Source organism: Equus przewalskii, chromosome 8 (genome assembly GCF_037783145.1).
Source record: "Equus przewalskii isolate Varuska chromosome 8, EquPr2, whole genome shotgun sequence".
Lineage (NCBI taxonomy): Eukaryota > Metazoa > Chordata > Mammalia > Perissodactyla > Equidae > Equus > Equus przewalskii.
In genome coordinates, this window is record NC_091838.1 from 42,632,614 (window position 1) to 42,660,561 (window position 27,948).

At 37.8% G+C, this 27,948-nt stretch overlaps 1 protein-coding gene across 14 annotated transcripts in view; it reads left to right on the forward strand.

Annotated features, from left to right (window-relative positions):
* The first annotated feature begins 946 nt into the window (after positions 1-946).
* DPY19L4 (dpy-19 like 4) overlaps positions 947-27,948 on the forward strand; it is a 65,395-nt gene continuing 38,393 nt past the window's right edge. For 7 of the 14 annotated variants that reach the window (XM_008540124.2, XM_008540118.2, XM_008540117.2 and 4 more), the window contains exons 1-6: positions 947-4,322; positions 9,595-9,705; positions 15,297-15,421; positions 19,094-19,184; positions 19,666-19,787; positions 19,900-20,045. In XM_008540124.2, the coding sequence (XP_008538346.1) occupies positions 4,307-4,322; positions 9,595-9,705; positions 15,297-15,421; positions 19,094-19,184; positions 19,666-19,787; positions 19,900-20,045 (611 nt within the window). In that variant the 5' untranslated portion in view covers positions 947-4,306. Of the gene's footprint in view, positions 4,323-5,243; positions 5,321-6,502; positions 6,661-9,594; positions 9,706-15,296; positions 15,422-19,093; positions 19,185-19,665; positions 19,788-19,899; positions 20,046-27,948 lie in introns of those variants that run through there. The other 7 variants (XM_008540123.2, XM_070631754.1, XM_070631752.1 and 4 more) reach the window with 2 other exon arrangements.

The following is a 27,948-nucleotide window of genomic DNA, read 5'->3' on the forward strand; positions in this document are numbered from 1 at the left end:
ATTGATGAGTATTATTTCATATGCCATTTGGTCAGAAATCTCTTCCTGGAGGAGTTTTAACTCTAGAAAAAAACTGTACTTTAGAAAATATCCTAAGATGTTTAATATGTTCAATTTAAAAATGTTTAAATAGAATACACATTGTTTAATATATCCCACTTGGGAGAATTATATAGTCCCAGTTTGACTCTGCTGGTTTGTAAGATTGTAGCTCTCCCAGTCAGTGGAAAAGAAAGACAGCAGACCCTTATGATGAGTGATAACGGGCAAATGTATTCACGAGGCACCAAAGTACAGCATCAAACAATGAGGAACAAATGTGGCCTGCTTGAGAAACAGCTGCAGGAGGAACTGACAATATACCCCGTTATCTCCTCTTGTTACATAAAAGGCATAGGGAAAAAAAACCAAACATTGATCCATGGTCACAAGAGAACTAGTGACAAACTGAGACAAAACAACTTCAACTCAAAGGACAGTTCTCATGGATAGTGCAAAATATACAACTTAGGTTGGTCTTCTAAGCCACACCTACAGCTAATACTATTATCAACAATTTCTAATTCCCAAAATAACTGTCTATAATGTATTTCTTTTTTTCCTGAGGAAAATTTCCCTGAGCTAACATCTATGCCAATCTTCCTCTATTTTGTATGTGGGTCACCGCCACAGCACAGCCACTGACAAGTGGTGTAGGTCTGTGCCCAGGATCCAAACCCATGAACCTGGGCTGCCAAAGTGGAGCACGCCAAACTTAACCACTAGGCCATGGGGCCAGCCCCTACAATGTATTTTCAAAGAGAAGAAAGCATGGAGTTAAAACAAGACCAAAATACAAGCCAGGATATAACGGTGGTATGGGTGTTTGGTGTTTTTGAAGATGAACTGATCACATTTGGTTCAGACTTCACAAAGGAGATTTGAAAATAATATAAAGATGTCAACCAATGGATAGTCAAGATTTTATTACTGTCAACAAATAAGAGGCATAAACTGCAAGAGAAGCAAAAAGTTTGAGGTCTCAAGAACTGCAATTTGGGAGATACAGATTTGAGTAGAAACTCAAATGTGCTCTGATTAAAGGAGAGGGACTCAGAGTTTTTATGAAAAAAGGGAGGAAGATGAGGTAAATTTTATTAAGGGAAATTTCATTGGTGCTGGATGAGGTAAGGCTAGGTTTCTACTTCATAGATTGGCTTGAGATTTGGTCATCAGGCAAAAGGTTAGACTTGTACTTCATTGATTGGTTAGAAATTCAATTGTCAGCACTCCAGTTTTATCAGTCCTTACAAACAAGCTATTCTTATCTTTACTGACTTGGAATGTTGGTGGTTTGGTCCAGTTTGGGAGACAAAGAAAACAAGACATGCAAGGCAATTCCTCTGAAATCGCTTCTCCAGCTCTATTTTAGTACGGATCCATTCATGTCATCTTTTACATTACATAATAAAGATGAAACAAAATTCCATATCTTTAATAGAAAGCTGAACTGATACAAAGATTTCATGCTAATTATTCTGTTACTGCTAATAAGATGAAGCATTTGACAGAAGAATGTTTTTGACATAGCTTTCGCTTGTATTTTTCTTGGTTTCAAGTAGGTAAGTCCACAGGGGCTTTTGTTTCATATTCTCATATTCTGGCAGTGCGTTGTGCCTGGCACATAGAAAGCACAAGAGTAATTTCAAGAAAGAAATCTCAGGAATCATCTTCATCATTTATCATATCCAATTTGTCCTTAGGCTCTGTAGTATTTACCTCCAGCACCTTTTGAATCCATTCTCTTTGAACATTTTTCTTTCCATCGCGTTAAGCCAAGCCTTTATTTTTTACTACAATAGCTTCCTAATCTACATTTCCTAAAGACTTAACTTCTTAAAACAAAGAATATTTCATATCACTTTCTAAAACTATCCATTGCCTACAGAAGCAGTCCTCAAATTTTTAGAGGTGGCCGAAAATCACTTTGTTCTTTGAGAGTAAATTGCAAATAAAAGACCATTTGAGAAATGAGGTGTTTAAGATTAGTCAAGGTGTGGCAAAGGGTAATGAAATGACGTTTCAAATTTTGGTCTGGAAACTAGAAGCCCATAGTTTGCAATGGCAAAATAGTTAATAGAGTTACCACTGGAAGTTGTCTCAGGACCACGTGTCCACTAGATATGTGCATTACCATCTGGAAGCACTTTAGATTCTTTTTTGGATGTAGCACACATTTTGAATCAAAAATGGTCAGTTTGTCAAAATGCAAAACTACACTGGTTCAAGGATAGAATGATCCACTCTTATCATCCTTATGTGGAGGTTTTAGGGTTTGTCTTCCTTAAGCAAATAGACAGCCAGTTATTTCTTTAGCGAAATGGGTTTACTCCTCCTGATCAGCAAAGAACCACAATTGAGGACCTGCCACCATAAGCAGCCACGTCTGGGTCCCCAGCAGCAAGGCGAGAAGAAACTCTTTATAGAGAGGAAGAAGAAGTTGAGAGAACTGTTGTAAACAGAGAGTCCATTGGAGGAATTGAGAGTTCCAAGTGTGGTGGCTTTCCATGGGCTGAGTTGTGACAGTCTCTTATTGGCTGAGCTTCTTGGCTCATCAAAGAGGAAATCTTCCTACTTCCCGGCTAGGCTCTGCTATGGAGGTAAGGCATCAGAGCTCCTCCTTTTGGCCTCCAGACTCCATTTTAAAGAGGTTTCTGTTTATGAATTTACACAGGTTGAAGGGAAGAATGTTTCTACTAAGGAACAAAATCACGATTCCACTGATTTCTGTCTAAAGATTGAATATCTCTTTTCTATGTCCATTTCATTTTAAGAAGCTATTTCTTCTCTCCACTACTGTATAGAGCAGGCAAATATAAATTATAAAATTAAGTTCATCAGTCACCTTGAGGTGATCATGAAGGAACTATAGGAGGAATGGATATCACCTCCAGACCCTTAACTTGGAAAACAGTTGTCCTCAGTGGCCACTGTGTTGTTCTCCCATGAGGTGGAGCTCTTGAGGTGCAGCTCACCTGATAAACAGGTCACTCTGGTATCTGCTGTCCATGTACATGGGCCCTCTCATATCTTGCAGTTTTCAAGGTCAGTACATTCTGTTCTCTCTCTGCTTTGGCCCAGGTCTTTTGTGGTTCACTGGTACCCTCCATGGTGTTTCTAATTCCTAGTCCGGTGTTGTTTGACAGCAAGACAAACTTACAGGCAATCAAAGGCTTAAAAACAGTTCGTGGAACTGTTTTTGCACAGCGTTGAAAATTGGTAGCTTCTCCCCGAATATCCTAACTTGATAAAGGTGCTATTAGGAGAATCTTGCTCCCTGCTAAGAATGGGACATCCGTAATTACGCCATGACTTCAGTGAGTTCTTGTGCTTTCTTCTCTCACTCTAAAATGGGCATTTGTCAGTTCCTAAATGTACTTCTAAGTGCTGTTGGGGGAAAGGTTCTAGTATTTGTTGGAGAATGCCAGATATAGTAAAAGTGAAGACACAAACAGTATAACAAGTTAAAATTATGTTCCCTTGCTGTGGAATATGTAAATACATCCCGCCCCCCGCACGGGTCACAATATTACTGTCTTTTAAAATAATTTCATGAAATGCAAATGTGTTTGTTTAACCAGTTTGGGTGGTTGAAAACACTAAGTTCCAAGTACAAGTTTCTTTCCCATAATGGTCGTGGCCCACTAAACCAAAGTGCCAGCCCAGAGTGTTCTGTCGCGCTCTGAAATCACCCCGAGACGGCAGGCACCGCTAGGAGTTCGGAGCCCTGGATTCCAGTTCGGAAGGGGAGGTTAGCGTTGTGACTCACACCTCGCCGGACCTCAGTTTCCTCTCTGTAAAATGAGGCGGGTGTAGTGGCTGAAGGTGGAAGGTGTAACTGATGATATTCTCCGACTCCCTGAGTCGAATCACAGAAGTCCCGGAAAGCACTGTCGGGCTCCCACCTTTCTTGTAAGGACCGGCGAGAAGCAGGCCTGCCGCGGGACCCACGGGTCTCTCTCTCCCCAGGCGAGCTGGTGGGGGACTTCCGGCGTGGGCGGCGCCACCGACGCCAAGTCGCCCTCCTGCCTGCGCAGGCTCGGGCGCCCCAGCGAAACGCTCCGGCCGCCCTCTGCTCCCGGCACTCTGGTTCCCCGGCCGCCCAGGGGGACGCAGTTGGCGGCGACACCGGAGATGGGCGGGTCAGGAAGTGGGGGCGCGGCGGCCAGGAACGGGCCTGGGGCAGCGGAGGGGTTCCGCAACGCGGAGGGCAGGAGACTCCGGGCCGCTGGGGAGCGGGAGGGGCGACCCGGCCTCCGCGGAGACCATGGCGGAGGAAGAAGGTGATTGCCCCGCGGTCTCGCGCGCCAACTGTCGCCGGAGGTCTCGGGAAAGGGGCAGGGGCGCGAGGGGCCCGGAGGCCCGGGCGGGTGGCTGCGGCCCCGCGCGGAGGGCGGGAAAGAGCGGGGCGGCGGGGGGAGGTTTGCGGCGAAATTCACAGGGAGCCGAGTGGGTAGCCCGAAGTTTCATTGACCAAGCGGGAAGCAAAGGTGGAGCTTAAAGTTCGAAATCGGGTAGGAAGAGAAAAAGCTGTGGGTTGAGAGGGAGGGCTAAGACCAGATGATTGATCGGGTGGGGGACATGGTTTGGGTTAGAAGGTGTAGGGACTGAGTGCATATTAGAAAGTGATAGTCTTTAACCAGATGCCCCTCATTGAGCGCGCTCCTTAAAGGTCTGTGGATTCCGACAGATACAGTCACCAGGTGAGAGGAGCCGCGCGCCCAGGGTGTAAAGAGGGGCTTGGGATAGACATGGTAAGGTGAATTGGGAGGGGATGAACAAGCGGAAACTGATGACGGCCAAGTTCTCTTAAACGTTAGGGGGAGAAGGCCTTGGGCGAAGGGGTGTAAGTAGTTTTGGAGGATCAGGAGGCCAGGAGTGTTTGAGGGTGAAAGTGGGTGGGCTGGGAAACCTGTCCATGCTCCTTCAGAGCCAATGCCAAGAAAATTAATTCATTCGGCAGTATTTATTCATAGAAAATGGTAGATATGAGAGAGAAATGGGGAGTTGGGAGGAACTTAGCTACTGATAGATACAGTATTATAGGAAACGTTCATGGCATAGTAACTTCATGATACCCGTACTAGTTTCAGGAACAGGAATACAGGATGGTGCCATTTGGTTGAGCAGTTAGATTTTTTCATTCTGGTGGAAAGCATGACTTTTTACTTGATTGAGTGGAGTTGTGAATGTGGTCTATTTAGATTTAAGCCTTACTGAACCAAGAATGCAAGGGAGACTTTCAAGAATTTAGTGGAAAGTGATTTTGAAAAAATTAATGGTAAGAAGTGTGGCTGCTCTGTGACTTGCTGCTCTGCCCCTGCGCTCATGCTTGCTTCATATTTGCTTCCTCTTCCTTGAGTTTTCAGTGTTAAAACTGATCTAAATTTGAGACACTCTACCTAAAAGCGGCTTCAAAGCCAAAGCTGTTTGTAGTTGGTAAGGAAGAATGTAATTCCATTTGTTGCCTTGGTTTTATCTTGGTTGTAGTATATTATTTTAAACGTTGCTTGATGTTTTTTCCTTTTCTGACTAATTGCAAATCTATGGGGTTAGGTTGATAAGCTAGCTTGTATGTTTCCATGAGCACTTTTGTGCTTCAGTTAAAGCACGAAAAAATTTAATACCACTGTACTAAAAGTCTTTAATATTATACATAGTGCAAAATGAGAAATTGTTTTAGGAGATTATAGTTAACACCCAATTAAAAGATGTAATGTGGAACCAGTTAAAAATACCATAAAGTTTTATGAAATTTGCTTCTGTGATATAAAGTGAAAAATGGTTTTTGGTTGTACAATTATAGATCATCCAAAGCAATGAAATATATCTTATATGGAACAATTAATGGGTTGCAGTTTTGTTAAAATATAGTTTCATGCTTTTTTTTTTTTTTTTTTTTTTTGCTGAGGAGGACTGGCCCTGAGCTAACATCTGTTGCCAGTCTTCCTCTTTTTTGCTTGAAGAAGATTCTCCCTGAGCTAACATCTGTGCCAGTCTTCCTCTATTTTGTATGTGAGTCTCCACCTCAGCATGGCTGTTGACAGGTGGTGTAGATCCACATCTGGGAACTGAGCTGGGCTGCTGAAGCAGAGTGTGCCAAACTTAAGCATTAGGCCACAGGGCTGGCCCAAACAAATTTTTTAATTCCATAAACATTTGGGAGCTTCCTGTGTTAGATACTGGGATATAATAGTCAACAGTGAATGAGTCAGTTCTCATCATGATGCTGATGCTAGTAATGATATTTGTAGCAAGCATGTCTGTGTGCCAGGCGTTATTCTGAGTGCTTTACATTTACTTGGCACTCTGCTTTTTTTCAAAACACATGCTATCTTGTATTCAGTGTATTAAAATGAGACTGAATAGTCTATTTTACTTGTATCCTGATGTTCTCTGTATCCCTTTTTGCTTATCATTCACATTTCCACTTGGATCCTCTTTGTCTCACTTTTTCTCTAAGTAAATACTCTTTGGGAATCTCGTCTTCTAAAAAGGTCTTCCTTGATGCTATGGAGGGTCAGGGTGTTTATATTTATGCTTCCTGAAAGAAATGTTAGAGCAAAGAAAGAAGTGACAACTTTGAGAAGAGCTGTATTAACTTCACTTGGAAATTGCTAGGTATGGTCTGCATGGACATTTGCAAGCCTGTTTGTAGCCTGACTAACAATCTCATGTGATGATCACTGGTCCGGAGACTGAAATAGCAGGTTATTTTTGTAGCTATGTTATGTTCATTTAGTTTGACTTTTTCTTTACAATGCTAAAGATATAGGATAGTGAAACAGAAACTTGAATGCTGTTCCAGAGCTTTCCTATCGAAATTAATAATCTAGCTTGTCCACCGCTTTGGCCTTCACTGCTTATCCACGTAGACAGAGAGTCCTGACTTTGTTTATCAGTTGTGAAGTTTAAGATCAATAAAGGAAATGAGGTGAAATTTGCATCCGTGTTTTGTTTCTTGGTGACAGGCAAAAAACTAATTTTGGGGACAAGATTGAAGAAATTGGCCAAAATGAATACTGTATTTCCCAAGGTGTACTTTTTTGCTCCCACAGTTTAATGCCACTGAAATGGGCATGTCTTAAATTCAGTGTATGAATTTAATATAGTAGTTTTTTTTTCCCTAAAGAACTGTTATTAAATAGTATCTTAAAATGTGTGGCATCTTAAAATCAAGAAAATATTACAAATCCTTTATAGATTATTTATTTGTATGGTCCTTTGTCATTGCTAATATAAATTCTTGAGAGATGACTTAAGATTTGTATACCCCATAAATTATTTGGGGATCTGTGCAAAATTTTTGTGTAAATTGTACTTTTATAAATAAAATCCATTTATATGCACAGAGAACACTTTATTAAAGTCCCTGTAAAGTGATTCATTTTATAAAGAAATTTTTTAAAAAGAAAAATGATAGCTTTTTATAAAGAACACTTTTTATGTGAATATTCCCTTCCCAATTTATCTTTATCTTAAATGTGTGCTTTTAGACTCTAATAAAAGAGACCTATCTAACCCAGTGGTCACATACATTTGTTAACTACCTCAATAAATCTATTAACTTGATTGCTAAAATTATCCAAGTCATTCTTTTCTTTTTTTTTTTTTTGAGGAAGATTAGCCCTGAGCTAACTACTGCCAGTCCTCCTCTTTTTGCTGAGGAAGGCTGGCCCTGAGCTAACATCGTGCTCATCTTCCTCTACTTTATACGTGGGACGCCTACCACAGCATGGCGTGCCAAGCGGTGCCATGTCCGCACCTGGGATCCGAACTGGCGAACCCCGGGCCACCGAGAAGCCGAACGTGCGCACTTAACCGCTGCCCACCAGGCTGGACCCCCAAGTCATTTTTTTCAAAAATCCAATTCTATTCATGTTTAATCATGCATGTGTAACTATTTTTTTTTTTTAAGATTTTATTTTTCCTTTGTCTCCCCAAAGACCCCTGGTACATAGTTGTGTATTTTCAGTTGTGGGTCCTTCTAGTTGTGGTGTGTGGGATGCCTCCTCAGCATGGCCTGATGAGGAGTGCCATGTCCGTGCTCAGGATCCCAACTGGTGAAACCCTGGGCCACTGAAGGGGATCGTGGAAACTTAACCACTCGGCCACGGGGCCAGCCCCGCATGTGTAACTATTAAGTACTCTTCTTGTGGTTATATTTTTTTGTTTGTGTTCTTTTTTAATAAAATTAAAAATAATAACTTGTATCTGAAGACTTTATTTGGCTTTACATAAATCTTCGTTCTTGTTGACAGCTTCTAATTTTTTCTTTAACCCATAGCAGGGGAAAATTAAAAGAGCATCATGAAGAAAGAATATAATAATATTTATTAGTTGACCCAGATTTGCATGCAAAAATACTTAAAATCTACAGTATGGCTTTTCTAATAACAACGTCATTTTCTAATGTATTCTTTGGCTTCACTAGTTAACATGACTATGAAATAAATGATAGTATAGAAATGGTTAAAAATTAGGCTAGTCAGACTGAATCCACTAAACGTACAGTAGTTTTATTCTCACTAGGCCAGCGTTTAAAAATATTTTTGCAAGCATGAATTTCCTTTCAAGCTATTTAAAAATATTTATTGTATTCATTTTGCACAGTAAAGTTAGAGAACCATCCATTTGATCATCAGTAACAGTAGCTGATTCCCTTCTCCTCTTTTGACTCTTCTTTTTAGGCTGATATTTCATAGACTAAAGTCATTACTAAGAGAAAAGAAAAAATCTCTCCTCTGCTTCTGTAAGGAGGAGATAAATTCTTGTACCACCTTATAAACTTGACAGGACATTGTGTACCTGCATGACAGTCATAGTCTACCCCATAAGATAATTAATTCTAGAGAGGAAAAGTAGTTAAGTTGAATATAGTAAATTCCTATTTAATTTGGAATTTAGTTTACTTGTATTGAGGTACTTTCTGTATTACATTTTTTTTATCGGATATAGAAAGGGTATCTAATATTGGGGAATTTTCTGAGAGCTTCCCAAATATAGGGATATTTATAGATTCAGCTTATCTTCTAATATGTAAATCTATGATTGTTGAACGGTAATGATACCATGGCATTGTGAAATTCTACAGAACTTTCAGGATTATTAAAAAACTGAAGTATAGTTTTATGACTAATGTATTTTATTATATTGTGATTTTTAAAAAATTGTTAACCCATGAATGATACATATGATATTCTCAGGTAATGAAGATAATAAGCTAATTTATTAAATAATACTTTGTCCCCCGATAATTCTGGAAAAGAGTTTACTTATTTTGGGATAGTTTGAAAATAACATTGTCTCAGGAGAAGAGCTCGTTGGTTTATCAGTAGGACTCTGAAAGCACTGGTTGGAGGTTTAGCCTATATTGTCTTTGTCTGTAGGAAAGACAGTTTTGTAGGAAGTGCTAAAATAATTATGAAAAAATTATCTTTGGTACTAATTGGTCTCCATGTTACTTTTGTCTTAGTATAATAAAAGTTAATCATTTTGGGATACAGACAGAATAATTTGGTACACACGCTGCAATAACTTCTCAAATATTTTAAGGAGCAGTTATAGAACTACGCCAAAGAAAAAAGCCAAAGTCTTCGGAAAATAAAGAATCTGCCAAAGAAGAGAAAATCAATGACACTCCAATTCCTGAAAGAGCTCCAAAATGTAAGTTAGATAGATTTGGAGTTTTTGTGCTACTACAAAAATAGTTATGCTAGGTAATATATTTTATATTAATGTTTTAAATGAGTAAACATATTTTGTGATTAAGTATGTGGTGCTATTGGTCAACTTTCATTAGGTTTTGCTGTAGGAAAATCCCTAAATCTCACTGGCTTACAACAAACATTTATTTCTGATTAACATTACATGTTGTGGCTACAGGTTGGCTGATGTAGCTTCATGTGTCATAAAGCAACAACCCCTATTTGGGACATGCTTTCTTGTGGCAGAGGAAAAGAGCAGGAGAGCAGGCAGAATCAGGCATTGCCTCCTAAAGTTTCTGCTGAATTGACACACTGTCACTTGTACGCACATCGTGTTGACCAAAGCAAGGCGTATAATCAATCTACACATGGGATGGAGAAGTATACTCTTACTACAGGGAAGTATTGTAAGTCACATGGTAGTGGGCAGGGATGAGTAATCTTTCTATAGGAAAGGAAACAAAACTTGGGAATAATAATAACAGTCTACCACATTCTGTCCTTTTGGTCATAAATATTTACTTCTCTCCCTCAGACAAAATATACTTGCTACCTCCCCCACCCCAAGGAAGATGCCCAGTTTTATCCAGTCATGGCATCAGTCTTGAAGCCCAAGGTTTTTTTTATCTACGTGAGGGATAGCTATGACTCATTCTGATCCATTCTGATCGTTTTAGTTCTGACTTATGAACTAAAAAGACAAGTTATCTGCTCTGTGTCACGGGAGCCCGAGACCACCCCCATCTTTTCAGATTAGCTAGAAGGACTTGCAGGTCTCACAATATAGTTGTATTCACAGCTATGATTTATTACAGTGAACAGTGTAAAAATCAGCAAAGGGAAAAGGCCTGTGGATTGAAGTTCACAAGAAACTAGGCAAAGCTTCCAAGATTCCTCTCCCAGTGGAGTCACACAGGACGTGCTTTATTCCTTCAGCATCAAATTGTGACATTTGTTGTTTTGTCTACCAAGGAAGCTATAGTGACTCTGCTTAGGGTTTTTATTGGCAGCTGGTCATGTGCACTCTGTCTACCACATACCAAAATTCTAGACTCCCAAAAGGAAAGCAGTCAACATGAACCACATTGTCTGTACAAGCAAGTTAGGTACAGTAAGCTACTCTTATCAGTTAGAGAATGGTGGGAACCCTCGTGCAAACCAAGTTCCCAGATGCCAGCCAAGAGCAAGAAAGAGCAGAAAGGCAAGCAGGCCTTTCTTAACAAATCAGTTGCAGGCCTGCTATGCTAACTCTTTTTTCTGCATATGCCTCCTCTCCCATTGTACATTGTTGGACAGGGACAGGATAACCAAAATAAATGCTTCCATTCAGAAAGAGGAAGAGTGAGAGACATACATTAGCCACTGGTCCATAGCAATTCTGAAATCTGACTAGATAAATATGCAGTCTCCTTACTCTGGGGTAGAGAATGTTTCTTGATTAGGCCCCAGTTGTTTGCCTTTGGAGTAGCTTCCTAGTTCATTGTTCATGGTCCTTGGCTCCACCCTCTGGAGATCCTTCCTTTTCCATATTCTTCTAAACCATATCTGAAGATGGCTTTGGAGAATATGCCATCTTTAGGAGCTGAACAGCTTTCTCAAATTGCTTCCTGCCCATAGAGAGATGAGGGCCCATTTATGTATGTTTGCTCAAATAAGATAACACATTGGGGTCATCTACAGACCTAGTTCAGGGGCTAGCAGCAAGAAAACGTTTTGGAAGCTGGAAAAATAATAATCCGTATTGTACAGTCACAAAACATTTTATGAAACTATTTCCTGTGAATAGTTGCAATTTTAATTTTTTTTTTTAAGATTGGCACCTGAGCTAACACCATTGCCAATCTTTTTTTTTTTTCTTTTCCCCAAAGCCCCCCAGTACATAGTTGAATATTCTAGTTGTAGATCCTTCTGGTTGTGGTATGTGGGATGCCACCTCAGCATGGCCTGATGAGCAGTGCCGTGTCCGTGCCCAGGATCTGAACCAGTGAAACCCTGGGCCGCTGAAGCAGAGCATGGGAACGTAACCACTCGGCCACGGGGCCAGCCCCATTAATACTAATTTTTTATTATTTTACGTAACAAGATTACAAAACAGAATGTTCACTAGAGTGACTTAGTTATCAGCTGCATTTGATAACAGGAAAGAACTGAATTTAGGACAGAATTGGCCTATTTGCAAGCAGGAATGAAGAGGGAGATAGAGAATCCTAAACTTATGAGACTTGTTGAAGTTAGAACTATTTATTTTTTTCAACCAGTAAAAAATAAAATAAATACTTTGAGTAACAAAGGCTGATTAAGATGAATCCTCAGAGCAATGACCAAATCAAAGGGCAAGGCTGTCAGCATGGTTTGTAAAAATGTGTGAATGGATCAAGGTAGTTGCTGGTAAGTCCTTTCAGCTGGACAAAGTTCTCAGGGAAAAGAGACAAAGGGTGCAGTCCCACAGAAGCTTGATAAGCTCAAAATACATGTAATTAAATCTTTGAGAGAGGCATATCTAGAAGAAAAAGTTGTGAGTGTAGTTGTTAGAATGTGCAGCTGACTGGAATCAATTAGGTAAAAGCCAACAAAATTGTTCTTTCCTTTGCAAAACTGAGTGATTGAATTTTAAAAAATTAATGTATAATTAACATATAATAAAATACACAGAATCTTGTGTTTATTTAAATAAGTTTTAACACTTGAATACAGCTGAAATAGGATACAAAATGTTTCCCAGACAGCTCCTTTGTATGGTTTCCAGAAAGTAGATTTGCCTTGTACCCCCTAAGACAACTACTCTTCTGATATTTTTCAATATTGACTGTTTAACTTTACATGCGTTAGAATTCCATATAAATGGAATCATACAACATGTATGCTTTTGTATCTGGATTCTTTCACTTAGCTCAGTATGTTGTCCTTTGAAAATATGATCATTTGAGATTCATGGTGCTATAAGTATTTAACCCTTCTCTTCTTGTTGAGTAGTTTCTAGTATTTAGTTATTATGAATAAGGCTGCTATGAATATACTTGTACACATCTTTTTGTGGACATTGTTTTTATTTCTCTTAGGTAAGCACCTAGGAGAATTGTTGGCTGAGCTTTTGAGAGATTTTATTGTTCCCTTTTATTGTTCCCAAATGTTTGCCCTCTCAATTAAAAGTGGATTATATATCACTTCCCACTGGCGTGTGATTTGGGTGCCTCTTCCCTTGCCTATTGTCAGGCTTACCATGTGACTTACCTGGGCCAGTGGAATGAGTGGAAGAAGCAGTGTACTAGTTCTGACCAGAAACTTATAGAGGCGTTGTATGCTTCTGCCTGTTCTCCTTTTCTTTGCCTCTCATGAGAAGAGCATGTCCCAAACAGGGACTGATCACAATCTGGAACTCTGAAGAAGGTATATGGAGAAGAGCCACAGCTAATCTGAAGTTTAGAATTGGGTGGAGAGTTTCCCACAAGTAACATGAGTGAGAAATAAACCTTGTTTTGTTAAGCCACTGATAGTTTGAGGCCACTTTTTTATCACAGCAAAGCTGACTAATAGAGTGGTCATTTAAAACATTTTGGAAAATACAATATAAAAAAGATAATAAACAATCCAGAGATTACTATAAAATAGTATTTTCTCCCTAATTGCAAAAATTATTTCAGGGTAGAAAATGTAGGACATAGAGAAAAGTATAATAAAAATAAGATGTATGAATAATTCCAGTAGATATATTACTCTTAAAATTTTGGCAAGTATTGCTTTCAGTGTACTTACATTTTTCTTTTTCTTCTTTCTCTTATGTAGGGTTCTTTTTTTTTCTTTTTTTGTGTGCATGATTAACATTTTACAAGTGAAGGGGTAACACAGATAACACAGAAGTTATCTGATTAGGCTGGTTTATGACTAATATAACTTAATTAAAAGTCAGGTCCTTTATTTTTCAATTTTCCAATTCAAATGATAATTTTTTAAGACAATAATTTCCAAAGCCTAGAGTTGTTTATTTTCTCCAAAATATATGCACTAATACCAAACGCTGATAGCTTGATTCCATCTTTGACTCTTTACAAACAAACTTTCAAAAACAAAATATTTAGTATTAAGGCAAGGCATTTATATATAGGATTTGGTTGAATATATTTTTTATAATAGCCTCTGATAATTAGGATTAATTTGCCATTATCTAAGACTTAATGAAAAAAAAACAGGAATAGATACGTTTAGAAACTTTGAAGCACTTTTGTCAAACTGCCACCATAGATAAGTTTTCTTATTTGTTTTTTGTAGTTCATATCACGTGAACATTGCTTTAATTAACTATCATAGATTTTTGCAAGTACGCTGCCGTAGCTCAATGGTGGTAGCTAAGATCACTTGCTATGTACCAGGCCAAATGCTTTCTACATGCTATTGGAAACAGTAATTTTAAAGCAATTGCATCATACTCATGCTAATATTTCCTTTATTGGGTAGTGTTTTTCAAGCATTTTGAATATAATTCTTATTAATTTAGTGATATCTAACTAATTAGTCTATTTAATATCTCTACTATGCTATGCAGACTAATATTTATTAAATAATGTTTTGAAAATAGCCAAGATTTTAGGTTAGCTAAACTAGTAAATCAACAATTTGATTTTTATGCATCTGTCAGTAGTTCAGTAATACAACACAGGGCTTTTGCCCCTTAGACCTCTGCTCATGTACTTAATCTTAATAGCTCTGCAGGACTAAATCGTCCTGTGTGTAGAAAATCCAAATGTTTTCTATGTTATTTCATCAAGTAGTTACATATACGTAACAGTTGTATATGGTGTTTTAAATACATAATCATCAAAAGTCATTGAATTGTACACTTTAACTGGCTGTAATTTATGGTAGGTAAATTATTCCTCAGTAAAGAAAAAAATTCCTTGATAAGGAGAAAATCTCAACAGTAATTTGAATTAACCTGTATTTTTTCTTTAGATATTTGGTAGTACGTTCCTTTTATTCCTTTTTTTAAATCAATAGACTTTAATTTTAAAAACGATTTTTGATTTATAGAACTGAACAGATAGGACAGAGTTCCTATGTTACCACCCCCCTACAGATTTCCCTATTATTAACATTTTATGTTAGTATAGTACATTTGTTATAATTAATGAACCAATACTGATACATTATTTTTAACTAAAGTCTATGCTTTATTCAGACTTCCTTAGTTTTTCTCTGATGTCCTTTGTCTGTTCCAGGATCCCATCCAGGAGACCACATTACAGTTGGTCATCATGTCTCCTTAGGCTCCTCTTGGCTGTGAGGAGTTTCTCAGGCTTTCCTTGTTTTTGATGACCTTGACAGTTTTGAGGAGTCCTGGTCAGGTGTATTGTGGGATGCCCCTCTATTGGAATTGGTCTGCTGTTTTTCTCATGACTAGACTGGGGTTATGGGTTTTGGAGAGGAAGACCACAGAGTTAGTCATTTTCATCACATTGTGTTAAGAGTACATACTACTTTTTGGTTACTTTTTCCTTTTTAATAAAAGTCCATAAATATCATCTACATCTGATTACTTTTAATGTGCTTTTTCAGATGTATTATTTCAGCGCTTTGCAAAGATTTTCATTGGCTGTCTTGCAGCAGTTACTAGTGGTATGATGTATGCTCTCTATTTATCAGCTTACCATGAACGGAAATTCTGGTTTTCCAACAGGCAGGTAAGGAGAAAGAATTTTGAGCATGTGAAAGTTGTTTTAGTATATATTTAAGTAATATGTTTTCCGATGAGCCAAAATATATGTGTGATCAGTATAAGGGCTCTCTTATTTACAGCCGTTAGAAACAAAATGGTAGAGAAGTTGTTTTGAGAGCACAGTCGCAGTATCAACCTTGAAAAATTTAATAGAATGTATTTCAAATCCATAGAATAGAGACTATGAGGATGCTTTTCTTTGTGCAATTAATTTATCAGGGACTTTTTTTTTCCTGACTTTTCTTTTTTCCTGCTTTTTCTCCCCAAATCCCCCAGTACATAGTTGTGCTATGTGGGACACCACCTCAGCATGGCCAAAGTGAGCGTGCAAACTTAACCACTTGGCCACCCGGCCGGCCCCTATCAGGCACTTTTGATGACAGTGAAATGTTGTGGAATTGAGGCAGCTTTTTAGTAGTTTTGGTAGTTTACATTTCAGAAACAATCTGTGGAAGTTTCAGCATGAGAATAGATTTTCGATTACATAATTGAATGTTTTGGGGGTTTGAAAATGATTAACAGGCATAACAGTATTTATTAAGATGTTGCCACATAGTAGTATGTTTAATGTTTGGTTTTAAAGATTTTATTTTTCCTTTTTTTCCCAAAGCCCCCTGGTACATAGTTGTGTATTTTTAGTTGTGGGTCCTTCTGGTTGTGGCATGTGGGACACCACCTCAGTGTGGCTTGATGAGCAGCACCATGTGTGCGCCCAGGATCCAAACCAGCGAAACCCTGGGCCGCCAAAATGGAGATGAACTTAACCACTCGGCTGGCCCCTAATGTTTGGTTTTAAATCATGTATATTCCACAGACTCTTTAATCACTATAATTATATTCATAATTCATTTGGCCTTTGAATAAGTTTGTTTTCAGACTTAGCTTCACAATCAGATATAATAGGCAATGGTAAAGTTCACAGTGTTGCCACTTGCCACTAAGGGTTTTCTTTTCTCAGCCCAAACTACTGTTGTTCTTATTTTTGAGCAAGTAGTCAAGCTGACTAAATGTTTCTAAGCCCTTAATATACCTGACAACACCAAAACGTGTAACTGAATAATTACTTACCTGTTTCGATTTGACAAAAGCTGTTACTGGAGCATATCCTGTTTCCTTGAATATGTTATGCAGGTTAACTATTAGTAGTTCTCAACACTGGATGTATGATAGAATCATCTGGGGAGCTTTCAAAAAATAACCTCCCTCACAGATTCTTTTTGTTTTTTCTTTTTTTTTATTGAGTTAATGATAGGTTACAATCTTGTGACATTTCAGTTGTACATTAATGTTTGTCATTCGTGTTGTAGGTGCACCACTTCACCCTTTGTGCCCACCCCCACACCCCACCTTTCCCCTGGTATCCACTAAACTGTTCTCTTAGTCCACATTTTTAAGTTTTTCATATGAGTGGAGTCATACACAGATTATCCTTCTCTAGCTGGCTTATTTCACTTAACAAAATTCCCTCAAGGTCCATCCATGTTATTGCAAATGGAATGATTTTGTTCTGTTTTGCATCTGTCCCTCACAGATTCTTAGGTGGGGGTCTACGGAGTACCTGGGATCAGTATTGCACAGAATATTTCCAGGCAACTTCTGTTGTATAGGCAGAATTGAGAACAACCAAAGATTTGAAAATACAGAAGGCATTCATCAAGAACCTTGTTTTTCAAAGCATTGTATATGAGCCAAGAACATTGGCATCATCTGGGAACTTTTTCAGAATTGCAGATTCTCAGGTCCCATTTTAGAATCAGAATATACATGTTAATAAGATCTCTAGGAGTTTCATGTGCACATTAAATTTTGAGAAGTGCTGATTAAGAGTTTACATCTTTGGGGCTGGCCTTGTGGCACAATGGGTGGGTTCGAACATTCCGCTTCAGCGGCCCAGGGTTTGCTGGTACGGATCCTGGGTGGGAACCTGCACACCGCTTTTCATGCCATGCTGTGGCAGGCGTTACACATATAAAGTAGAGGAAGATGGGCACGATGTTAGCTCAGGGCCAGTCTTCCTCAGCAAAAAGAGGAGGATTGACAACAGATGTTAGCTCAGGGCTAATCTTCCTGAAAAAAAAAAACAACAATTTACATCTTTGAAATCTTAGAAAAAAACAAATGTTTCCATTAATAAAATCATTTTAAGAAAATTTATTTAGATTAATAAGCTCTAAATGAGAAAAATAGGGTTCACTGGTCAAATAAATCTGGAAATGACTTCCTCTTGGAGATTCACAGTGCGTAATGTATACTGAAACTCTGAAAAGTCTTGCAATAAAGAAACCCTTCTTCAATCCAGCCTTTTACATAACTTATTTAATTATACTTTAACTTTCTTCAATCCAGCCTTTTACATAACTTATTTAATTATAGAACTTTTTTTAGGTAATACTCATTTATATCTTAGGAAGTTCTGTTGATCAAACTTTGGGGAAACTGCTCTGATAACCTTGTTTTTGTGTTAATTGATAAATATGCGTGAAAATAAATGAATTTCATTTAAAAATATAGATTTATGAAAGCTTGATTCACAGTGAAAAGCACAAGGTTTTTCAATGTCTTGACTACCTGTATTGTTGGTTCTGTATATCCTAATATTAAGATTTGCTTATATTTCTGGAAGTTCATTTGAAAAGCACTGATTAGGTATCTGCTGCTCTTGAAAAGTACTAATTAAGGGCTTGCTTTTCTGGATACATAGGGAAGTGGAATTGCAATAGAAAATTCTACTTTTGGGGGCTGGCCTGGTGGCACAGCAGTTAAGTTTGCTGGTTCAGATCCCAGGTGCAGACATGGCACCACTTGTCAAGCCATGCTGTGGCAGGTGTCCCACATATAAAGTGGAGGAAGATGGGCACGGATGTAGCTCAGGGCCAGTCTTCCTCAGCAAAAAGAGGAGGATTGGCAGCAGATGTTAGCTGAGGGCTAATCTTCCTCGAAAAAAAATACTACTTTCTTCTTAAACTTTTTGTTATGGAGTTCTAACACCTCAACCATCATTTTTTATTACCTGCCTTACTGTTCTTGTTGTCCTTAGGGCATTTCTTTTCCTTTTCCTTCTAGATTTTCCTTATACAGGAAAACCTGTTTCCTAAATCTTGTTTCCTTATAAGTCATAGGTAAATTACTTAGGAGTTACAATCCATTTTATTTATTTATTGTTTTTTTTGCAGGGGAAAACTCAGCCTAAGCTAACATATGTTACCAGTCTTCTCCTTTTTCTTCCTTTTTTCCCCCCAGATCCCCAGTACATAGTTGTGTATAGTTGTAAGTTCTTCTAGTTCTTCTTTGTGAGCCTCCACCACAGCCTGGCTACTGACAGAAGAGTGGGGTGGTTCTGCGCCCAGGACAGAACCCAGGCCACCAAAGCAGAGTGTGTTGAACTTTAACCGTTGACTATCAAGGCTGGCTCTACAATCCATTTTAAACCTTAGGTGTTTTATTAAAATGATTGTCAGATTATTGAAAAAGTTTAACCTCATTAATTTAGGCACTAGTGATTAAAGGAAAGTTCAAACGTATCTTTGAATAAAAGGATAAATAAATAGTATTAATCTAGAAGATGAGGAGAGAGAAGGAAGAATGCAGTTGAAATTTAGCACACTGCTATTTAAGTAATCATTTCATTTTCTTTTAGGAGCTGGAACGGGAAATCACATTTCAAGGTGACAGTGCCATTTATTACTCTTATTATAAAGATATGTTAAAGGCACCTTCGTTTGAAAGAGGTATGATAGCCACATTCGTATTTTTTCTTCTTTTTCTCCCCAGAGCCCCCCAGTACCTAGTTGTATATCATAGCTGTGGTCCTGCTGTCTGTGCTCTGTGGGACGCCGCCTCAGCATGACTTGATGAGCAGTGCCATGTCCACAGCCACGATTTGAACTGGCGAACCCTGGGCCACTGAAGCAGAGCTTGCAAACTTAACCACTTGCCCACAGGGCTGGCCCCCACATTTGTATTTTTAATAACAATATTTTTCTAAAATAAAACTGATCTTTTGGGAGCCCATGATTGAGGAGATTTGTCTCAGAATATAGGTATTGTTTTTTCTTGTACTTAATAAAAAAATTGGAAAAATGAGGCACAGAATATTATATCTTGAGATCTTTCTTGATAATGATTTAAAATATTTAATGACCTGAATGACATGTTTAATTATTATAAAAGCAGGATAAATAATCTGGAGAAAAATCTTTCTGTCTTTAGGTGTTTATGAACTGACACACAATAACAAAACTGTATCTCTGAAGACTATAAATGCAGTGCAGCAAATGTCTCTCTATCCAGAACTTATTGCCAGCGTTTTGTATCAAGCAACTGGTAGCAATGTATGTGTTTTTCTTTTGACTTTAATATTTATTTATTCACATATTTATGAATCCTCAAAATTATTTAATGTCATCCTATTATCTCCTCTCTCTCTTTTTTTCTTCCCATTAGGAGATTATTGAGCCAGTGTATTTCTATATTGGCATTGTTTTTGGATTGCAAGGAATATATGTTACTGCTTTATTTGTTACAAGTTGGCTTATGAGTGGAACATGGCTAGCAGGAATGCTAACGGTTGCATGGTTCATTATTAACAGGTAAGAAAGATATTTTTAATTAAGTTTTACAATGTTTTGTGGCTTTTGTATTCAGTTCTAAAAATAACCCCCCTTCCCCCACCCAGTATTCCACACCCTAAACCACATCTGTGACTATGGTGAGGTATCATTCCTGTGATTATGTTATATGGCACAGTTGACCTTAATGTAGGAAAATTAGATGGTGGGGCTGATCTAATCGTGTGAGCCCTTAAAAGTGGAGAGCCTTCTCCAACTGGTGCAGGAGGGGAAGTCAGAGATACTCAAAGCATGAGAAGGATTTACTGTGCCGTTACTGGATTGAAATGAGGAGGAAATGAATTCTGCCAACAGCCAGTGAGCTTGTAAAAGGACTGCAGGCCCCCAGATGAGAACTGCAGCCCTGGCTGATGCTTTGCTTTTAGCTTAGGGAGACCCTGAGCAGACAGTCCACCCAGCTGTGCTGTGTTTGTGAGCTAATAAATTTGTGTTGTTTTAAGCCACTACATTTGTGGTCATTTGTCATGCAACAATTGAAAAATATTACACCCATCTTGTCTCTCTTTTTGCAGATGTAGCAACATTATCATATATGAATAAACCTCCTTTCCTCTTTTATTTAACATTGATGACATAGCTTCATGAATAGAAGGAAGAGGCATCAGATACATCATTAAGTTAACTACCACAGACAAGGATTCTGTGTTAATCTATGACAGTGTGCTTTGAATTAATAAACCCGTCCCTTTTGGTGACCAGAGCAGCCTCAGTTCTTTAATAGCAAGTAAATGGAGAGTAGGAGTGGGGCTTCTTTGAAATGGAGGGCTAATTTGAGACATGTCAAAAATTTTCTTGTCATTGGTCAGTTTCAAAAAGTTATTTTTTGAATGATGAATATTCTCCTTCCTCTCCATAGCACTTTTTTGCCTAAAACACTTAACATGATTAAATTTTTTAAAATGAAATTTTTCTTCTGTTACACATTTCTTTCTACAATTTCCAAATGAAAAATATGATACCCTTAAGTTATTGAGATTCAGCATTAAGGGCTGTATCTCTTGTTGGGCTTTGTTTATATTGAGTCACATGCTGGCAACAATTTTATATAAAGGATTTTTTAAGTTTTCCTTAGAAGTTTTCGAATATAGCTATCCAGGTTTATGGGTTAAGTGTATTTCTTCTTATAAATACAGGGATGAACCAAACTTTATTATTACAAAAGCAATGGATGTATGTTGTAGAAAATTAAAACCAGCAACAATAAAATAATAACTTCACATTTCCACCACCTAGAGATCACGCAGCATTTTTTAGACCTTGGTGCCTATTCTTTTGGATCTTTTTCTATGTGAATGTCTGTGTGTATGTGTATGCGTGTATGTATTTGTATATGTATTTTTTTTGCCAAAATGTGGTGTATTGCACATGCTGTTTTTTGTGCTGTTTTCTTTATTTGCCAGTCTCTGCCTTTCCATTTTGACAACTTTTTATCTTATCTAATACTCAATCCATATTTTCCTCTGTTGACCCTAAAATAGCCTATTTAGCTGGTTTATCCAAACCAGTATTTAATTCAAGACCACATATTGCATCTGATTATTATATTCCCTAATTCTCTTTAACTATAACGTTGTCCTTTTTTTATGACAACGGTTTGTTGAAGGGACTGAGTCAGTTGTCCTACAGAATGTCCCGCTGTATGAATTTCTCTTGTTGCTTCTTTGTGGTGTCATCTACCTTTTTCCTCTATTTCTTGTGTTTCTATAAGTTGGAAGTTGTATCTAAAAGCTTAATGGGTTCAAGATAAGCAACTCTGGTTTGAGTACATCAATGATAATATGTTTTCATGTTCTATGCCATTAGAAGTTACGTGGTATTTATTTGGCCTACCCCTAGTGAAGCTGAGACGTACTGCTCGTTTGAGGGGTGATGGTCTGATCTCTCCATTGAATAGTTGTGTTTTCCTCTTTTGACTAGAAAATAATCTGTGTGGTGTTTTGGGGCACCCAATGAATGTCCTTTTCCCTGATAACCATTTACCTAACAGTTGTAACTCCAGTTGATAATCTTTGCTGAAATTAATAATTTCATTAGGGTTTATAAAATTATATTTTTCTATTTTCAATAGCTACATTCTTCATTCTTCAAGAGTATAATTTTTCTTTAGCCAGGGTTCTTTGTTTATCTTTAAATTCACCTACTATTAGAAAGTCAGGACAAATGCTTAATTTCACTTTAATTACCAATTTTCAAGTAAGATTGTTTTAATAGTTGTCTCAGATAGTGATAGAAAACTTTGTCGTGTGTTCTCTTTTTTAATATCTTTCTCTACTTAATGGATTTTCATTGATTTAGTAGGACTAAATCCTTTACCATCATTATTCTTTTTGTTGCTCAAATTGTCACAATTTTGGTCAATAGGAATCCTTTCAGGCTGGCTTCTGAGTTCTTTTGACACAAATTCATTCATCTTTGAAAGCTTTCTTGTTTTCTGGCTCATCAGGCTCACCTTGTATATTCTCTGAAAGATTTGGAATTAGCCGTTTCTCTATGGAGCTTTGGTTCCTTTTAGTATAGAATAGTATTAAAGAATTGGTATGGATGCTGAGGGCGGCTAAGATGATTTCTTATTATGTCAGAAAGTGCCTGTTAGAGAATATTTTAAGTTGACATAATACTTTTCTAAAATTCTGTTGGGATTCATTGTTGGAAATTTAATAGGACACTCAGAGAATGTTATTTTAGTATTTATAGACTAGGTCTTGCTTTTGAGAGTGAAATGGTATTTAGTATAAAACAAGCATTATTTTATAATGCATCACTTGATTATGTGATGTATTAGTTATTGCTGCATAACAAGTCACCCCAAAACTTAACAACTGAAAACCATAGATGTTATCTCAAACAATTTCTGAAGGTCAGGAATCCAGAGTGGCTTAGCTGGGTGGTTCTGGTTCAGGGCTTCTTATGAGGTTACAGTCAAGAGTTGGTTGGGGCTACAGACGTCTAAAAGCTTGATGGCCCTGGACCATTTACTTCCAATCTCACTCACGTGGCTGTTTACAAGAAGCCTTGGTTCCTTGCTGGTTTTTGACCTAGAAGGCCTGAGTTTCTTATCACTCTCCATAGGGCTGCTCGCATCTTGGCTGCTGGCTTCCTTTATAGTGAGTGATCCGAGAGTGTAGAGTGAGTGCCATAGTAGAAGCCAGATATATTTTAGGACCTAATCTCAGAAATGATATTACATCGCTCCGCCGTATTCTGTTGGTCACAGACTAACTGTAGTGCAGTGTAGGAAGTGACTACAGAGGGTGTTAATGCCAGGAGGCAGGGATCATTGTGGACCATCTTGGAGGCTGACTACCACATGCAATGAACTTTTGATACTCATTCCGTTTAATCCCCAGACTTTTCTTTGTCAGAAATTCAAAGAGGAAGCCCAGGCAACTTTTCCCTGTAAAAATAACAGTGTTAAAGAATAATAAGACCTTCTGTCAAATAGAATATTTTAGAGATCTTAGTGAGAATTGTGAGTAAATTGCCTTATTTAATGACAAAGTATATCCTAGGTAGCTGGAGTAAGAATTAGAAAAATTAACCTGATGTATTCTGCTAAAATGCATCTTTTGGCAATTGAAACATTCTTAGCAAGCAGTTTTTTTCATGTGTGTATTTTGCATTTTGATATCTTAAACTGCAAAATATATTTTAATGCTGTGAAAGAATATGCTCTCCTTTTTATTCATCAGCTTTAGAATTTATATATGATTGCCTAGAAAAGTATAAAAATATATTAGTCATTCCATTACATTATGATTATTAGTAGTGTTCTTAATGGTATTTTGTGTTACTTATTACTTAACATCAGAGAGAGAAAGCAGAATAATAACATAGCTCCTGTTTGTTCAAACTGAAGGATGTAGGCATACAGAAAATTCAAGAAAATTTCAGGAAACAGCACTGTACAGACAGTAGTGGAGGGAAAAATCAGAGGCAAATGATTCCTTTAGAACAGACTTATTAGCAAAATGGGCTAACCTGAGCCTAGGCTTCACATATAAACAATACAGAAATTGCTCTTGGCCCCCACTGATCTTCTCATCTACAAATAAATACCTGAGTATCACTTTCACTGGAAACATCTTTGTATTTGAAGAGCAAAGAAAATATCTGATTAAAAGTCTATATTAAATTTAATCTTTGGCAAAAAAGAAAAGAGACTGTGTACACTGATAATCATAAAGAGGTAAGATGCAAGGAATGCACATGTCCCAGATGTACAAGTAACAGAAAGTAAGGGTAACCATGATGCTGGTTCTGTTCTGATCATATTGGTATACTCAGGATGCTCGTGGAAGTGTGAGTTTTTTCAATTTTAGGTGCTAGTTTTTTCCAGGAATTCCATTTTATTCCAAGGAAGTAATCCCGAAAAGAAGGAAAGAGTTCACTACTTGAACTTATTTATTATAGTATTAGTATTTGTAATAATATGAAAAATTAATTGACCTAAATAGAGAGTGGTTAGACGAGGGGCCGGCCCCGTGCCCGAGTGGTTAAGTTCATGCGCTCCACTGCCATGGCCCAGGGTTTTGCCGGTTCGGATCCTGGGCGCAGACATGGCACCGCTCATCAGGCCATGTTGAGGTTGCGTCCCACATGCCACAACTAGAGGGACCTGCAACTAATATATACAAGTATGTACGGGGGAGGTTTGGGGAGATAAAGCAGGAAAAAAACAAAGAAGATTGGCAACGGTTGTTACCTCAGGTGCCAATCTTTAAAAAAAAATAGAGAGAGCGGTTAGGTAAGTTGTACTACATCAATACAAGGGAACATGCAGCCATTAGGTAGTGTATTGTGTAGGTGTTTTTCAACTTTCACACATTGTACATTGATGTGCCAAACTGTCTTACATATGTAATCTAACTCAGTGTTTCACAAACTTCAGCTATATATGCTTAAAACTTAATTCTCATGGGTTCTGTGTGTTGACTTAATTTGAATTATATTGCTACTTAAATATAAAACATAAAATAGGTAAAGCTCCTCATGCTTAAAAGCACTTATGTTACTATTGAAATCAATATAGTAATGAAATAACAAAACAGTAAAATATTAACTGAAAATATTAATTTAATGTGAAAAATTATGTTCTCCTGAAGCCAAAGTTCTACTCTCAGCTTAAGTATGGTGCCAGTCCAGCAGATTCTTTTGAGTATGACAAACCTACACAGCTGAGTCCCATGAGATGACTCAGTTCTCATCGTGTTACTCTGTTCAGTCCACTCTGAAATCTTTTTTTACCATAGTGATCAGGACATCATTTTGTTTTTGTTTGGCAATACATCATTTAGTATTAAGACCATCTCATACTTTCTGATTAGCCCAAGCCAATTGAAGTAGTACTATGTTACCAACCAGATTGTTAACACAAACATGGAAAGTGAGTCCTGAAATCTTTCGGCCATAGTAAGTTACAAGGTAGTCATCCAGGTGATCCAGACTATGCTTATATTATGGTGTGTTTAAAATTAAAACACAAAATTAAACTCAGAGCTTGCTGATCTCTGTGAATGTATCTGCAGGTCTATGAACCCCAATGGATTTAACTAATTATTAGTTTGAACTGCTGGTTTATGCTGCTATCTGCTAGACTGCCACTGTGGAGAAAAAGTGGGTCTTATTTGATTTTGTCATATCCCTCTGTTAGCCTTCTGGTTCTCACTACCATCAAGGATGGCGAGGGGAAGAGAGTGAGTAGCACAGGTGTTCAGTAGCAGAAGGTAGCAATGAGGAGGTTTGTCCAGGTATAGAGAAGAACTGGCAGAGATCCTGCTCAGTTTGTGCTGCAGTAACTCGAAGAGGAGGATCCCTTTATCCCTTCTCCAAACAGTGTTTCTGGTGCAGTTTTAAAGATTTCACTGCACTAATCAGTGAGTTGGGTAGAGGTGGTGAGTGAACCTTTAGAATGGGGATTGCCAGGTTCAGTTTCCCAATTCTGGGCTGATGGAGTGGTTGGCACAGTTCTGAATTGAGAATAGACATCCTCTCCTTCCTCCCCACTGCCTATCTTAACGACATGTGAATCTCTTTTTTTGTCTTTTAGGAAGTTAACTTTTGCAACAGTTTTTCAGAAATAGTATTGTATGATAATAGCTAGCCTTTAGAGTACATGATGTTCAATAAATGGTATTAGAACAACTAAATGTGGAAAATAAATACTTATTGTGCACATACTAAAATAAATTCCAAATGGATTAAAGAAGTCAAAGTAAACAGTGAAACCAAAGATTACTATACAAAAGCATTGGTTCATATATTTTAAAACTGTAATAGGTAAAGTTGAAAACAATTTAAACATATAACAATAGGAAATTGGTTAGATTATGATAGATCTATACAATGGTGTGCCATAACCATTCAATGTTCTTGAAGTATATTTATTGGCATATATATTATGGAAAGATGCTCATAATACGTTGTTAAGTAAAAAATAGTTTGTTAGAAAATTGTGAAAGGGCTAAGCTCTAATACTGTTCAGTAGGTTCTAGACACTGTGCTAAGTTCTTTATAGCTTTTATTTCATTTGATCTTCACATATGATCCTGTTTTTAATATATATATATTCAATTACGTATACATTCATAGAAGACAGGTTTTCTTCTAATACTTTGTAACAGTTTTATTGAGGTATAATTGATGTAAAATAAGATGTACATATTTAGAGTGTACCATTCAGTCAATTTAGGCATTTAGACACATTCGTGAAACCATCAACAAAATTAATATAAACATCTATCACCCCCAAAAGTTTCCTTGTGCCCGTTGGGAATCCTTCCCTCTTTCCTCTTCTTACCCCACTTCTAGTTCTGTCCCACTGTCCCCAGGAAACCAATGATCTGTTTTCTGTCACTAAACATGAGTTTGCATTTTCTAGAATTCTATAAAATGTGGTCATGTAGCATGTACTTTTTGGTCTGGCTTTTTGTCACTCAGCATAATTATTTTGAGATTCAGGCATGTTGGATATATCAGTAGTTCATTCCTTTCTTTTGCTAAATAGTATCCTATATTATGGCTGTACCACAATTTGAATTAAATTGTATGCAAGCATGTCCATCTCCATTACTTAGAAGAGTTATGCAGCAATTTTCAGAAAGTTTTTAAAGCAATAGCACCTTTGTTTCTTGTGTGGAAAATAGCCATTGAGTGTACAAGATCCAAATTTAATGGTTGTTGGAAAGGTAGTCCCATTGTAGTTTGAGGATATGCACTGGAGACAGCAGGCTCTCCATGAAAGTGGATTGAGGAGACTCTTAGGAGGAGCCTAGGAAGACATTCTGTATTTGTGATTCTGGGACTTATCAAAGATCTCTAGATATATCACAGAAAGGACTACTGTAATGTTAATTCTGGGCAACCTGCTGATTGAAAAGACTTACCTGGGTGTTAGAAGATATGCATTGTAATCCTAGATTATGCCATCTACTAGCTATATGACTTGATTAAGTCACATCACCTCTCTGAGCTTCATATTCCTTATATGAGGGGGGTAAGGACTTTGGATCTGCCAGTCCTGCTAATCATGTAGTGTACATTGTCCTCTGGAGAAGGTTAGCCACCTCATTAAGGGAAGGAGAGTGTGAGCTGAACTCAGTGTACTCTGCAACAAGCTGTGTGCTGTAGCCTGAGGCTGTGTCTGCCCAGAACAGGGATGCCTTTTTCAAATTCTCACAGAGGCCCATCTATTCATCAAGCAGTGCGCAGCAGCTCTGAGTCTTCCTGGGTGGGAGGTAAGAGGGGGCCCGTGAGACACTATTAATTTGCTCACAGACGCTGTATATGCAGTGGTGGCTCTGTCTATGCCTGTCTCACAGGATTGTTATGGAGAACAATGAGATATGTGTGAAAGTGCTTTGAAAAG